The sequence below is a fragment of the Antennarius striatus genome, chromosome 13 (assembly GCF_040054535.1).
Source record: "Antennarius striatus isolate MH-2024 chromosome 13, ASM4005453v1, whole genome shotgun sequence".
Lineage (NCBI taxonomy): Eukaryota > Metazoa > Chordata > Actinopteri > Lophiiformes > Antennariidae > Antennarius > Antennarius striatus.
The window spans coordinates 12,263,259-12,278,899 of NC_090788.1; the positions used below are offsets into that span (position 1 = coordinate 12,263,259).

General features: G+C 41.1%; 1 protein-coding gene across 4 annotated transcripts in view; it reads right to left on the minus strand.

The window, feature by feature from the left end:
- Nucleotides 1–1,875: 1,875 nt before the first annotated feature.
- sh3pxd2b (SH3 and PX domains 2B) overlaps nt 1,876–15,641 on the minus strand; it is a 30,597-nt gene continuing 16,831 nt past the window's right edge. For all 4 annotated transcript variants that reach the window (XM_068330761.1, XM_068330759.1, XM_068330760.1 and 1 more), the window contains 7 exons: nt 14,586–14,717; nt 14,097–14,198; nt 7,165–7,279; nt 6,673–6,881; nt 5,897–5,943; nt 5,656–5,781; nt 1,876–4,702 (listed from right to left, as the gene is read on the minus strand). In XM_068330761.1, the coding sequence (XP_068186862.1) occupies nt 3,266–4,702; nt 5,656–5,781; nt 5,897–5,943; nt 6,673–6,881; nt 7,165–7,279; nt 14,097–14,198; nt 14,586–14,717 (2,168 nt within the window). In that variant the 3' untranslated portion in view covers nt 1,876–3,265. The remainder of the gene's footprint in view (nt 4,703–5,655; nt 5,782–5,896; nt 5,944–6,672; nt 6,882–7,164; nt 7,280–14,096; nt 14,199–14,585; nt 14,718–15,641) is intronic.

The window sequence follows — 15,641 nt, forward strand, 5'->3', positions numbered from 1 at the left end:
ATCTTAAGCCTTCGCGAAGTCCACAAATCACAGGTAGACTGGACGGGCATATTCCAAGCCACCTCTAGGATCCCTGCGACAGCGAAGAGCTGGTCTGTTGTTCCACGACCAGGACGGAACCCACATTGTTCCTCCTCAGTCTGAAGTTCGACAATCGGCCGGACCCTCCTTTCCAGAACCTTGGAGTAAACCTTCCCAGGGAGGCTGAGGAGTGTGATGCCCCTGTAGTTGGCACACACCCTCTAGTCCCCCTTTTTGAAAAGAAGAACCACCACCACAGTCTGCCACTCTTTCGGCACTGTCCCAGACTTCCATGCAATGTTAAAGAGGTGTGTCATCCATGACAGCCCCTCAACACCCAGAGCCTTCAGCATTTCCGGGCGAATCTCATCAACACCCGGGGCTTTGCCACCGTGAAGTTGTTTAACTGCCTCAGTGACTTCGCCCAGAGAGATTGATTTGAATCCCCCATCAACCGTCAGCTCTGCCTTTGCAACAGAGGACGGGCCACTTGGAGTAGTTGGATTCAAAAGTTCCTCACAGTGTTCCTTCCACCGACCGACAACCTCCTCAGTCAAAGTCAATCGTGTCCCATCCTTGCCGTATACAGCTTGGATGTATACGGCAAGTATACCCCCATGAGGTGTCGGACAGTCTTCCAGAACAACTTTGGTCCCGTCTGAAAGTCCTTCTCCATGGCATCGCTGAAATCCTCCCAAACCCTTTGTTTTGCCTCCATCACAACTGAGGCTCCCTCTGGCCTGTCGGTATCCTGCAACTGCCCCAGGCGTCCCCAGGGACAACATGCCCCTGTGAGCCTCCTTCAGTCGGACAGCTTCCCTGACCACCTGGGTCCACCATGGTGTTCAAGGGTTACTGTCCCTTGAGGCACCCTAGACCTTGAGACCACAGCTCTCAGCCGCAGCTTCAGCAATGGAAGCTTTGAACATTGACCATTCAGGTTTGATTTCCCGAGCCTCCACAGGGATGCACAAAAAGCTCATTTGGAAGTGTGAATTGAAGGCCTCGCGGACTGAGTCCTCCTCCAGACGTACCCAGTTCACCCGCACTACTCGTTTTGGCTTACCAGGTCTATCCAGGGTTTTCCCCGCCAACGGACCCAACTCACCACCAGGTGGTGATCAGTTGACTCACTGCCCCTCTCTTCACCCGAATGTCAAACACACGGTCGAAGGTCAGATGATACGATCACAGGATCCATCATTGACCTCCGACCCAGGGTGCTCTGGTACCAGGTACACTTATGAGCATCCTTGTGTTCAAACATAGTGTTATGAACAAGTCATGACTAGCACAGAAGTCCAACAACATAACACCGCTCGGGTTTAGATCAGGGAGGCCACTCATCCCAATCACGCCCTTCCAGGTGTCTCCATCATTGCACATGTGTGCATTGAAGTCCCCCAAAAGAAGAATGGAGTCCCCTACAGGAATCCTGTGAACGACCTCATTCAGGGACCCCAAGAAGGCTGAATACTCCGAGCTGCTAGTTGCTGCATACGCGCAAACAACAGTCGGAGTTTTTCCTCCCACAGCCTTAATTCAAAAAACTTTAGTAGTTCCCAAGGGGCAATTGAAAAGAAGGTGAGTGAATGAATGGACTGTTGGGTGGATTTCAACGAGCCACCCTTAACCCTTTAACGTCAAAGCCTGTCAGCTAGGAGCTTCTTTAGATACACAGAAAGCAGTTGTCATAGTTGCCATCTTACGTGTTGCCATGTAAGATGCACCTTAATTTATTTCCCTTCCGTGAACTGGTTAGTTTGAGGGACACTGGCAGTCTTCAGTTTTGTCCTTTTTACATGAACTTCAAGAAACAACACGCGACAATCAAATTAGACACAGTGTAACAGCTGAAAGGAAAAATCAAAATATTTTATTGACTTGATTAAAATTAGACTTGATGTAATGAAAAATACATAGCAAAAAGCAAAAGAAGTAAAAGATTACAATACTTAAATGGTGATGCCAACACATTTGCTTTGCATTGTACCTTGCATTGTACATTGTAATCATAACTGGTTTCCTAGTTGGATACTTGAATCTGCCTCAAACTGGAAAGGAAAGTACTACAGCGACTAGAAGCAGAAGAACCGCTACAGCTAGCCTTGTCTGACCATGTGAACAACAAGAACTTGCACTTTTAAAATTCTTCGTAAACAATTAACTATGTAGAGTGCATTTGATCATTTCTGGACCACTTGTTTCACTTGGTTTGAGGGAGACACCATAGTCACATGTATTTCTTTCACTTGAGAAATCCCATTAGTCTTTTGCTTTTGTATCCACACCGAGTAAAAACAACAGATAGGCCATCAACACAAAGTGACAGCTAATATGTGCTTTTTCTACACAATAAAAATACTTTTTTTTAAATTCTGACCATACTTGAGACCAGTCAAGCATTAATGTAATACATTTATACAATGATCATATTTTGCTGTTATGTGACCACCAAACTTCAGTTAAGAACTGGCTGTACACTTACAATACTGTGAATAATTATAATAGTTATTTTGTGTGTGAGGTGACATAAAAAGTTCATTTGGAAATGTTTGGACATTCTTGACTCTTAACATTTCTGGATATTTGTTACTAAACATAAAAAACCTAATTCCTAATACAACTGACAAATACAACTGAGAAAACAAATGCGCTGTGGCATTCTGTTTCCTTCAGGGTGTAAAAACTTAACTGTAAAGGTACACCTGTTAAATTGCTACATTAGTCAATGATGAAAGCCAGGCAGTAGCATAAGACTAATAGGCATTTCTAGTATAACATAGGCATTTTCTAGTTTCTAGTATAACAAAACAGCACTTCTACTTGGCAAAGATGTATCGTTCATATATTAGTAATTGTTAATATTGCTTTAAAGTCGGATATAATCATTGAACTCCCCCAGTGAGTTCAGGTGCAGTCTCTGTCCAAGACACTTGACTTTTTTCTTCTTTGCATTAAGAAGGAAAGGACTTATACATTCGAGCGACTGCATCATTGAAGGTATGAGTGAAGATACATTTCCCGTTGTTGTAGCATCTATTCTTTTTGCCTAAAGAGCTCATGTAATAGTATTCAGATGAAAACAAAATGAAGTAAACATCACAAGACCCAACAAGGTCAGGTGTTTTTGCTGGTTTAGTTTTGGTAGAAAAAAGGGTAACTATAAATAAAAAAGGCTAATAAGCAACAACTTTTTGATGTTTTTAAAATTAATTTCTTTGGCAACTATTTTTAGAGACCTTCAATTCAGTTTCTTGCTGAGGTAATTGGAGGGGATCCAGCCCTCAACCTCCTCTTGTACGTTTTTGCAGAACCACCAGCCACTACCATTTTTTTCCAGGACTTCGAACACTGTACCCACCTTGAAGCTGGATGTGTTGTCATCCCCTTCATAGTCTGCCACAGCTAAATACAACACATCTTTACTGGGCTCCTTAAGCAAAGGAGGAAGCTTGTCCTTGGGAGGACCAGGCTTCTCACTCTTCAGCATGGGCTTAGGAGGAATCTGGACTCTATTAACCTTGAGCTGTTTCTCTTTGTTTGAAGGCACCAAAGAAAAACCTTTGGGTTTGGGGGGAGGGGGTCTGCTGAGTTGTGGTGGTACAGCTTTATGTGTATCCTGGATTTCTTTTAAAGCAGGCTTGGGTTCAGTTGAACTTGAAGGATCCTCCTTTTTTGGAGGAGGAGGCCTCCTTGGAGCCATGGCAGGTCTTTGAGGGGGTTCCTTGTGGGGAGGTACTGCTGGCTTTGCAGGGGGCGATGAACTCTCTTGGCTATGACCATTCATGTGTTTTGGAGTAAGTTTTGGCTCATTACAGTATTTACCAGTTGAACCATTCGGTGTTGTTGGAGAGTCAGGTGCAAAATTGGGATCTGCAGGTTTTGATGGCCTCAGCTTGCTTCTCAGGTTGGTGATATCCAGTGTGTTCTCGGCTGGAGGGTCTGGCTTGGCAACTGGAATAGGTTTAGGCCGGATCACTGGCTTTGGCTTTAACACTGTTGGGGAAGTTTCTGGTCTCTCCTCCAGGGGTTCAGATTTGGGTTTTGGTGGCTGTTTAGGCACAGGTTTCAGATTAAATTTCTTCACCTCTTTGGCTGACACCTTGTGGCCACATTCAAGACCCATTTCATTGCGTAGAAGAGGCTTGCTTTTGTCTTCTTTCTTGGTATCTGGTGGTTTGTCCTGTTTGTAGGGTTCAGCTTTGGGTGCAACCGGTGGTACAATGACCCCAGGTGCTAGGGGTTTGGGGGGCAAAGGTTTGGAATGATCAAGTCTCTGTTTGTCTGCTGCCTCCAATTCAAAGCTCTTATTAATGGACTCCCGACGAGGTGGTAGAGCTGGTTTCTCCTCAACTGGGGCAGGTGGAGGTAAAGGCCCAGATCCCACTTTACTGGAACTGGACTTCCAATCTCTCAGTTTAGGCCAGGCACATGCCTCGGAGACTGTGGTTGGCTCATCTGGTAAGGGCTTGGACCAAGTGTCATCTGTACATGAAACATTTGAAGAACCACCATCATCCAGTCTCAGCTTCTCCATCTCATCGGGCAGAGGTGCAAGGAAATTGGGACGCAGGGCATTACTGGTCTTTTTGTACTTGTCAATAAAGTTGGCAGGGGCCCAGCCCTCTTTGTCATCTATCTGGATGTACCACCAACCACTTGCATTCTTCTCTATCACCTGGTGGGCAAAAAATGCTCAATGTCACTTTTTTTTTTTTTTGCGTAATTAATTATAAATTGGAGGACAAGGATGCTACAACTACTAGAAAAACTCCACATGCACCAACGTGAACAGATTACAGTCAAACCTCGGTTTTCGAACGCTTCTGTTCTCGACCAAATCGGTTTTCGACCAGAAAATCCAAGAATTTTACGTCTCTGAACTCGACCAAAATTCAGCTCTTGACCAAACCAAAAGAAGCCGAGCGTACCTGAACGTAACTCACTCGGGAGCCGAGCGAACTTGAATGCCCAGGATGCTTCCTCCGTAGCGCATTTGTGTTCAAAGTTTGATAGGATATCTTTTATTAAAATAAAACAGTGTCTATTTCTACCCCTTTTTATTTATGGTAAACAGTATACAGTGCAGTTTATGGTGTAAAATAGTAAAAAAGAAAAATTAGAAATGTTGTTTTTTAACTTGGAACGGATTAAAATTATTTACATTAATTAAAATGGGAAAAATAGTTTCGGATTTTGAACAACTCACTTTTCAAACAGCCTTCTGGAACGGATTATGTTTGAAAACCGAGGGTTGACTGTATAATCAAAAATGAAATAAAAGTGTTATTGTGTAGTCTCTTTAAATGATTGGTATGCCACACTTGAACCTACTAATATGACATAAACTCCACTTTATCTTTATGGCTTCTGCTGCTTCTTGCATTTAGATTCAAGTTATTTCAGCAACATCAAGAATTGTAAAATGCACACCTTTAGGGCCCATCAAAGCACATATTTTTCAAATGTGGATAGACCATAGCCCTATCAAAAACTTTTTCACACAGTAAGACAGTGGAATCACGATGTGCCCCTAATGGCAGTGACATAAAATAAATAAGAATCTTTGCTCAAACCAAGTTTTTTTTTAACTGTTAATCTAACACACATTTAGTAAAGTGACCAACACACCTCAACCTTGACTCCTGCTTGAAAGCTAATACCATCAGGAATGGTGGTCTGAAAGTCTGAAATGGTGTAGAACTCTTCCTCAACTTGGGGAGGAACAGGTGGCTTGGGTAGGTTGGTACCACGTGGCTGTGGGAGATCATAGGGGCAAATTAAGATGAATTAAATTCATTTCTTCCCCCAGAGATTAGATATCTACCATTACAATGCTACCGTCACATTAAGATATAACCAGATTACTTACAATGCTAAGATCTCTGCGTGGAGGAGGTCTGTGTCTGGATCCCACTTCTGTGCAGGGAAAAGAATGAAACAATTTTTTTGAGCTGAACACCCCCAATCAAGAAGTACATACACCAGCTGAAAGTTTAGAATCTGGGTGTGATTCAAGCAAAATGAAATGTTGAGGATTGTATTTCCATTCAGATTTGATGTGAAATGCTGAGAATACTGATTGTGTCTGGTTAATATGATTGTAACCTAAAAAAACAATACTGTCTGTCTTTAATATGCAAGAATACATTTGTACTAGGGCGGCACGGTGGCGCAATGGATAGCGCTGTCGCCTCACAACACGGCGGGTCCAGGTTTGAGTCCTGCTCTGTGCGGAGTTCACATGTTCTCTCTGTGTCTGCTTGGGTTCTCTCCGGGTTCTCCGGCTTCCTCTCACCTCCAAAAGCATGCGCTTCGGATTAATTGACTGGTCCCAAATTGCCCGTGGGAGTGAGTGTGTGTGTGCGTGGTTGTCTGTCTTTGTGTGTGGCTCCGCAGCACACTGGCATCATACCCGGAGTGTCCCCCGCCTCACGCCCTATGCCAGCTGGGATAGGCTCCAGTTCTCCGTGACCCACTCCGGCGGATAAAGCGGCAGAAAATGGATGGAAATTTGTACTTTTCACTTTGCTGCCCTTCCTCACATTTAATTATAATATATTGTAAAAAGACAGCATCAAGGGATTTTTAGCAGCACAATAGATTATGAACAAATGAGATTTCTAGATTTGAAATAACTTTTTTTACTTTTGTTTTCAGAAAGAAAGGAGATCCGGTTTTCTTTATGGATGTTGTCTCGGTTTTCTCTGGCTGCATTGTTTTGCTGGTTGTGTTTGGAAACGACATCCAGATCATTGGCGCTAGAATGAGCAGCTGCTCCTACTAACAGCTTCTGGCTCTGGATGTCGGCTTTCTTCAGATAGGAAGCTGGGGCCCAGCCCTCACGTCCATGGTACCTGAATTTATGGAGAGAAGTAAATTCAAAGGGTTTTAGACGGAAACACTGGGATAAAAAAAAATTACTTGACAGTCTAAAACATAGTATCACTCACTTTTTTTTATTTCCCTCATTATTATCTAAGATCTGACATCAGTTCATGTTAAAATATATAAGCATATCTAAAGAGATAGAGTACAACGAAAAATTCAAAATTGAAAAGTATGAGCAATTAAAATGAAAATTACAGCCAAAAGCTATACACATATGGTACCAATCAGAGTTATCATTCATTTTATTACCTGATCTTCCACCAGCCCTCCAAGTTCTTCTGGATAACCTCCACAATCATGCCCCTCTCAAGGTCAATTTCATCCTCATCCCTGGCCGAGTATGGGTAAATGACTGAATATTTCTCTTTATGGGTCAGAAAAATGTGATATTGTAAAATACAGATTGCATGATTTCTGTTTTGTAGATTAATATGCACAGATACATAGAGAGAGCACTATCAGATGCTGACGGAGGGTAATAACTTGGGAGACAAAGCACACAGAAACACTTGAGTTGCAATCTGTAACGTGTCTGACTTTAAACTGCAGTTTGCTGTGATGCATGTATGGCATTGTTTATGCTTCATATTGCAGGTACTGTAAGCAGTTCAAGTGTCTGCAATAACTTAATAAAAATACTCAAAATAATTTATCTAGCACAACACTATCACTACTGCTGTTATTTTAGATGGGACACTTGAAACTGGTGAAGAAACAATTTTTGTTTTCTTTAGGAAACTGAATACTTAAAGCAAGGCTTGAGCTTGAGCGAGAAGATGTAAGATACATACATGTGCAACACATAAAACATTCATTCTGTACAGATAATGATACAAACAGGACAAACTTTCACTATAAAATATAGTAGCTATTTCTAAATATGTAGTTATTATAACTCTCTGATTAAGTACTATATAGTATTTATTACGTGTTTAATGTTGGATAATTTATATGATCACATATCAAATGTAGTAATCTGCTGAGTTTAATTCACATGCTTGGATCTCTCATGCAACACGCAACACAGATTTCATGCATGCTGTGATGGCCAGCCACACATGGTGATATCCACACCTCACCACTAGTACAGTATTTTCCATACTACAAGACGCACTGGTATGTAAGGTGCACCCTCAATAAATGACCTATTTAAAATTTATTCCATATATAAGGCGCAGTACATTATAAGGCGCATGTCGATTCTTGATACAATTAAAGGCTTTTAGGTGCGCCTTATAGTGTGGAAAATACTGTATATTTTTATTTTGCAGTCACAAGCTTCAGTTTTCATATTTTTCAGTATTACATTTGGGCACCTACAATTCAAATTATGTTTGTATCAACATTTGTTTCTTTTCTTTTGAGTTACCTGGAGTTTTATTTTCTGGTGCAGCAAAGGCATAGCAGAGGGCTCAGATAGGCTGCTGACAGCCTTACTGGACTGTACCACAGCATACTGTGTCATGGGGGGAGCTGGGGATTTACATTGAGTTTTGAGTTTATAGTTAGGAATATAGTGGCCATTTTATTTCCCCCTCTGTATTCATTTTTGGTTTGGCCTCACTAGTAATTAAGTTCATCTGTTTAATTGCTCGGGAGGTCAGTTTTGTTCTGTTGTGTTCATTCATTCGCTTCTGTTCTGAGTTCTATTGGAGTTTAGTTATAGAAGAAGAAGAAGAAGAAGAAGAAGAAGAAGATACACTTTATTGATCCCCTAGGGGAAATTACATTTGTCACTCAGGTGTACATTTGTTACATTTTTTTTTTGTGTTAGTTTTTCACACACACTATGTATGTACAGGCCCCTGAAACAACCACAGCACACAAAGGGGCCTGTAATCATGCAGTTAGTATACAAACACAACATCAAGCTGTACATCGGGAGACAGAGTGACGGGCAGCAGCTTCCTGGAGTGCGCCCCAATAGAGCAGCTTGTAAGGGGGACGGCGCCTTGCTCAGGGGCGCCTCGGCAGTGGCTGGGAGGTGAGGTGACGCCTCCCACTGTCAGCTCACACTCCGGAGATGTTCTGGCGGGAGCGGGAATCGATCCACCGATGGCTGGGCGATCTGTCTTCAAGACCTCTGCTCTACCGCTGAGCCACTGCCGCCCCAATATATATATATATATATATAATATATATTATATAAGCAAACCTTGGTTTTCGAACGCTTTAGACATTGAAAAAATCGAATTCAACCAAAAAATTCGGATTATTTTTGTCTTAGAAGTCAAACAAAACTTGGAAGTCGAATGTGAAACGAACGCCTTTTTGGGGCGACCGTGGCTCAGTGGTATAGCAGATCGTCCAATGATTCAAAATCGGCGCTTCCCGCTCCCGCTGAGTCACTTGTCATTGTGTACTTGGGCAAGACACTTTACCCCTCTTGCCCACAGTGGGGCACTCGCTGGTGTGTGAATGTGTGTGATTGTTCCGCGGGTGGTCGGAGGGGCCGTAGGCGCAGATTGGCAGCCACGCCTCTGTCAGTCTGCCACAGGGCAGCTGTGGCTACACACGTTGTCTACCGTCACCAAGTATGAATGAGGAGTGAATGAATAATGGATCCAATGTAAAGCGTCTTTGAGTGTCCAGAAAAGCACTATATAAATCTAATCTATTATTATTATTATTATTATTATTATTCCTCGCCGCCAAGAGCGAGAAAAGGCGAGAAAAGTCGAGAGAAAACATGACGGTAATGTGATTTTTATTTTAGTTTACTGTAATTTTTCACGTAATTTGCGTTCCATTGCCTATGGTACGAGTAACAGTACCGTAAACTTCTGTCCGAAAGACGACAGTAACTCGTACCTTAGTCAAACCTGATTACGTCGATGTTTTTTTTCTTTCATTCTTTAAAGTGGCAGCTTTTAAATTTTATTTCTGGAGAGGCAAAACTCGCAATTTATGTGACCAGTAAGAGGAGAATTGAAAACAATACTGTTTAAGAAGCAGCTACTGTTTTTTGCTGTAACATCAGATGTCGCTTAAAACTAGAATTTGGTTTCTATAAAATGACAAAAGACCTAAATAACTTTAGGAACATCTGGTGTTACAAAAATGTCCTATGGACTTTAGTTGATGGCCACCTCACTTTTGCAAACTTCCTATTATAATGCACTAAGTTTTATATTGTATTTCCTTTTGTTTATTGGTGTTTAGTGTTTTTGAGTGTTTAGTGTTTTTGAAGTTTCATCTAATGAAAAATTGTAAAATGTTCTAAATGTTCTGAATGTGATTGAAGTTTTTTTGAAAAAAATCCTCTTCTTCTTCTGAAGCACTTAAGTGCTTTCATCTAATGTAAAATTGTAAAATGTTTGAATGTGATTAAAGTGTTTTTGCAAAAATAAAAAAAAATCTTTCTTTCTTTCTCGTGTTTGCTTCTTTCTTTTACATTTCTTTAATATATTTCATTACTATACAATTTGATATATAAATGACATTATGAAATAATATACAGTGGTACCTCTACTTACGAAATTAATTTGTTCCGGAAGAAATTACGTAAGTAGAAAATTACGTAAGTAGAGACGCGTTTTCCATGCAAATGCCCTAATCTGTTCCAAGCCCACAAAAATTCAGACATAAATGTTTTATAAAGCATAAAAATGCATCAAAAAATGTAACAAATACATGTTACGATTAGATTATTACACAATAAATGAGAGTTGTGCATAACGTAAAAAACAACGAATAAAGAGTAATAATGACGGTCATTTACCTTTTAACTGCTGTCCTTATTGTTTTTTGCCCTCTTTGGTTCATGCGCTCCTATCTCACGATGCAGAACAACAGAGTGAATTCCACTCGTCCTTTTGAACTTCTCCAACCACCGAAGCGATGCCTTAAATTACTAAACTTCCTTTTGTTTTTATAACATGTCTATTGTAGATTTTTGGCCATATTCTTTGGCGAGATCAACCAAACGCATCCCTTCCTCATGTTTTCTATGATCTCTTGCTTTGTTTGTACGGACAAAAAAACTTTTTTCAACGTCTTTTCTTTTCCTCTTTTCTCCGTCACTTTCTTGGGGTCCATAGCGAATACATACTCAAAAAGTTATTGTATTTGTGCAAAACTATCAGAACACCTCACGGGTTGAGTGCCGAATGCCGAGACACTCCGTAAGCACCCTTATAGCTCCACACAGAGGTGGAGTGACATCCCTCTTAGCCAATGGGATGCCAGGAAGATATGTAATAGGTAATAGCCAATGGCAGAGCAGCTATGACAGGGCTGGAAATTGCGACCATTTTGGTCGCATATGTGCCCAAATTTTTATGAGTGCAACTATTAAATATATTTGGGAGCACAGGTGCGACTAGGGAAAAAAAATTGGTGCGCTTTTTTTTTCTCTCCTCTGTCACTCTTACTCTCTCTCTATAGAGCAGAGGTCACCAAATGGCGGACCACAGTCCGGATGCGGACCGTGTGATTGTTCTGTCCGGGCCCTTGACCACTCCATGAGAAATTCACAAGTATAGATTTTCTTGGCGCATTTTTACTTGCAGTTGGTGGCTACAGGAAATGAGACAGCTCGCTACCGCTGAGTTTATCGCTACAAGCGGAGCACAGAAGAAGGGAGACAGTATAGCTCCAAACGAAGGGAGGTTAACGAGGAAAACCGCTGGCTAACAATGAGTGGACGAAATTTATGTTTATTCCTCCGTCAGGCAGTTCAAAACCATTTGACCTCATATGGTCTGAACATGTAGCATGTATTAAAAGTGGAAACATGAAGCGCCACTATGAAACAAAGCACAGATCTTTTGCGCAGAATTATCCCCTGAAGTCCGAGCTGAGGGCAAAATGACCGAGAAAAATGCAAACGAATGTTCACTAAAGACATGGTAGAGTTTGGGGCAACATAAAACTTCTTTTAGTGATGTTTTAAAATACAAAACAATCCAATAATAACCAAAATAGTTCAGTCCAGGTACCAGGCTAGCCTGACAGCCCGGTACTTGTGCCTAAGTTTGGCCCCTGACCCGGAGGCGGACCAAAGCAGCATTCTCAGGTGAGCGTCTCTCATTGAGTTTTGTGAGGATGTGGGGAAAATGCGTAGGCGCCGAGTTTGCACCCTCGAACGCACTACCGGAGTTATTGTGTGATGTTGACACGTGAGTGTGGACCTGCCGGAGAATGTGTGCGAAACAGTCTGAGCAGGACCGCGGTCCTGCCAGGAAACAATGAGAGCGCAGCTGCGGCTGCTCTCCTGGGCAAGGGAGAGAGGCACACTGAGCAGAGATGGACGGAGTGGTTTCTATCGCTTCGTCACTGCCTTGCTTTTGGGTAGATGCTCCTAAAGTCTTTGCTGGTGCGACTAACTTCTAAATTTGGCAGCACCAGTGCTACCAAGAAAAAAAGTTAATTTCAAGCCCTGTATGAGAATGTTGTGTTCATGAACCTGTGGGAGATTCAAGTATCAGCCAATACTGTGTTTTTATTCGAGTATCAGCCGATACTGTGTTTTTACATTACGTAAGTCGAAATTTATTTCGTAAGTAGAGGTAATATTTTCCTGCTGAGAAATTTCGCAAGTAGAAAATTTCGTAAGTAGAGACATTCGTAAGTAGAGGTATCACTGTATTGTGTTGAAAAAAGGTAGTTTCCTAGCGTCTTGGAACGGATTAAGACCATTTACATTATTTGTAATGGAAAAAATGTATTTGGAATTCGAACAAATTGGTATTCGAACAGCCTTCCGGAACAAATTGTGGTCGGACACCGAGGTTTGTCTGTATTTAGTTGGCCTCTTTTACTACTTCATTTGGTCAAACTCTTGTTAGATGTTTTGCTTTTTGGGAAAATTAAAAGAAAAAGCCCGTTTTGGGACAAAAAATCTCCTGTGTCCTGCTGCCTTACTGCTTGGTCCCTGACACATGCACACAGACAAACATGCAAACAGCTTTGAATGCAACTTTGCAAACACACACACATTGAGAATAAGGGAAAAAAGAAAGGCGTGCGCTCCACCTTGCCCAAAACCTGTGCTGAATAGATCCCCTACAGTTCTGTGACGACCCATTTGCCTTGGCAGTGACCAGAATCTGCGAGGCACTGACATCCCAGTACAGTAAATGGGGCAAAATAGGAAGTGAGCATTACATAAGGCATAAGGAGGATACTTTATGTAAAGGAAGATTTACTAGAAGTCAAACTGCTCCTCCTGATATGCAGGTTGCCATTTTACCTATCTGCTGACAATACCTTTGTCCTTTATTAACCAGTTTAAATGCAGCTAATAGAGGTTACAGCTATTCGGCTGTCCAGTTTCCAGAAAACCAAATAAACAATTAGTTGAATCATGTAACTCCCAAAGGTGTAACACCATATAGCTCATGGTTAATTAAGGTATGTGGAACAATGTTAGCTCTGAGTATGGTCTTGAGACAATTTCTTAAAATCCCTTTCATTACACAAGGACCTGTGAATCAGCTGCTGTCTACTTCTAAATTCAAGGTTCTTGAGAGTGTTCTGTTCATCAAGGACACCCACAAAGTCCTAAGGCTTGCCAAGACCATAAATGCAGTCTGTAATTTGCAAATTGTGCAGTTGCTCTCCTGTGCATTACAGGATTGTACCCACATGATGTATACTACCTTTACAGAATTTTACAGGATAATATACATCAGTATTTTTCCTGCGATCTATCCTCCCTATTTTGATTCACAAAATGTTTCTTTCTGTATTTGTTGGTCTGTTTATTTACGATTCACCTTACATGTTGCACAATCCATAAATAACATGCATATGGTTAATTGCTTTAAAGGTAAATACACATATAGGAGTATGTGCACACAAAAAAACCACTAATTCCTACACTCCCACTATGATGTGCATATAGATCGAGTTATCATGATTGACATTAACTGTTGCCACATTGTTGTAGTAATATTATGTGCCCAACATGTCACAATCATATACTGCATGCCAAATGATGTAACACTATGTATTACACTTAGATGTATGTTGCCTATTAGAAAGGGACTGCAACACACAACACCTTTATTGTCAAATGTTTAACATCTACTTGGTCTCCCTCTTCCCTGGTAGACAAATAACTATTTATCTACAACTTGTTTGAAATGAAATGCCAAATGACCCCTTTACATTCTGAAGTTTTTCTTGAGTAAACACTGAATCTTAACAAAGGCACCCAGATGAAAAGTTACATGTACCTTCTTCCCCAGGAAACGTGAAGTCATCTGGGTCATCTTGTGCCTCAAGACAGGTGGCAGGAACCCAACCCTGGGCATCTTCTGAGCTAACAAACCACCACCCTAAACAAACACATTGTCATTGAAGACACAGAAGTCTTTGATTAATACTGCTGAAAAATCTAATTATGATCCAATACTACATAAAACAAAGTCAAGCTTTGAGGAAATAACCCAAAGAAAATGTAAAATAATACACCTATCCATCTACTAATGTTAGGTGGAATTCATTTAGAAGAAGGTTGTGGAAGCAATTCTGAGGTCTAGTACCCATAAAACATTACAGAAAAATGTTAAGGTAATTCTAGGGCAATCACTTCAGTTACGGCTGATCAATAAGCAATACTGAAGCAATACTGATCTTTGTGTGTTGAATAAAGGCAACTTGATTTGTAAGAAAAGGAAAAAAAGATAGTAATTGTTACACCAGATGCTGTGGAAATACCTTACCCGACTCATTTTTCTCAATGACCTCCACCACCTGACCCACATGAAGGCTGATCTCAGAGCTCTCCTGACTCGTGTAGTCTGTGACCGCCACATACTGGTCAAGGAGGAGGGGGTCTGCTGACGTGCCATCTCCTGTCAAGGGCAACAAATCAGAATACAGGCCCTTTTAACTCTTCTTTTCCTCTCTACTCCTTTGATGCTAGGCAGGTGAAGGATGAAAGCTTGATTTTGTAAATAAGCCTCCCCCGTTGACCTTTAAAATGCTTTGCATCTCACTGACTGAAGGGAACATGACCTTTTGAAATGTCAGGTGTAAAAGCACTTTAACTGTGAGTCCAATTTAATCTCTGTCTTTATAGAACTAAAACACGCCTGCTGAGACATGTCTATATCAAAATTGGGTTAATATGTATCACATTAATGACATGTCACTTAGGATTCAAAAACAGGAATTTGTGCTAAAGCTTTCAAATAAGAAAGAGAAGGTTTATGTGGAGTACAAAGATTCATCCAGACATAAAAATTAACTGGAGGCAGAAGACACAACTGAAGACATGGAGTGAGGGTGCAATGAGGTGGCATATTAGTTATTGTAGGTGTAGAGAAAAGAAGTGAAAGGTAGGGATTTACAATGTGTAAATAAGGGTTTAGTCCATCATCCGCACGGATGGACCTTCCACACAGAAACAAACCAGCACCACCACTGTAGTCACACATGTGCAAAAGCCGGCAGATGATCATTGTTCAGAAGAACTAATCTTCAATCAAAAGCTGAGGTAAAGTTGTACTGTAAGTTACCGTTCATAAGATGGAAAAAGGGAAGCCATTTTGCATACGTGTGACCCATCACCAATGTTTAGGACCAAGCCAACCTGAGAAAGTTCCCAAACAGTCACTCCACAACGACTGCTCTTGATTAAAAAACTTGAAAAAAACAAAACAAAAACGTTCTAGATCAAACACTGCTGGATGGCATTCAATTTAAAATGAAATAAATTCAAAATACCTTTCATACAAACCACACGACATGCTTCACTGCTTTCCATCAAGTGTTCT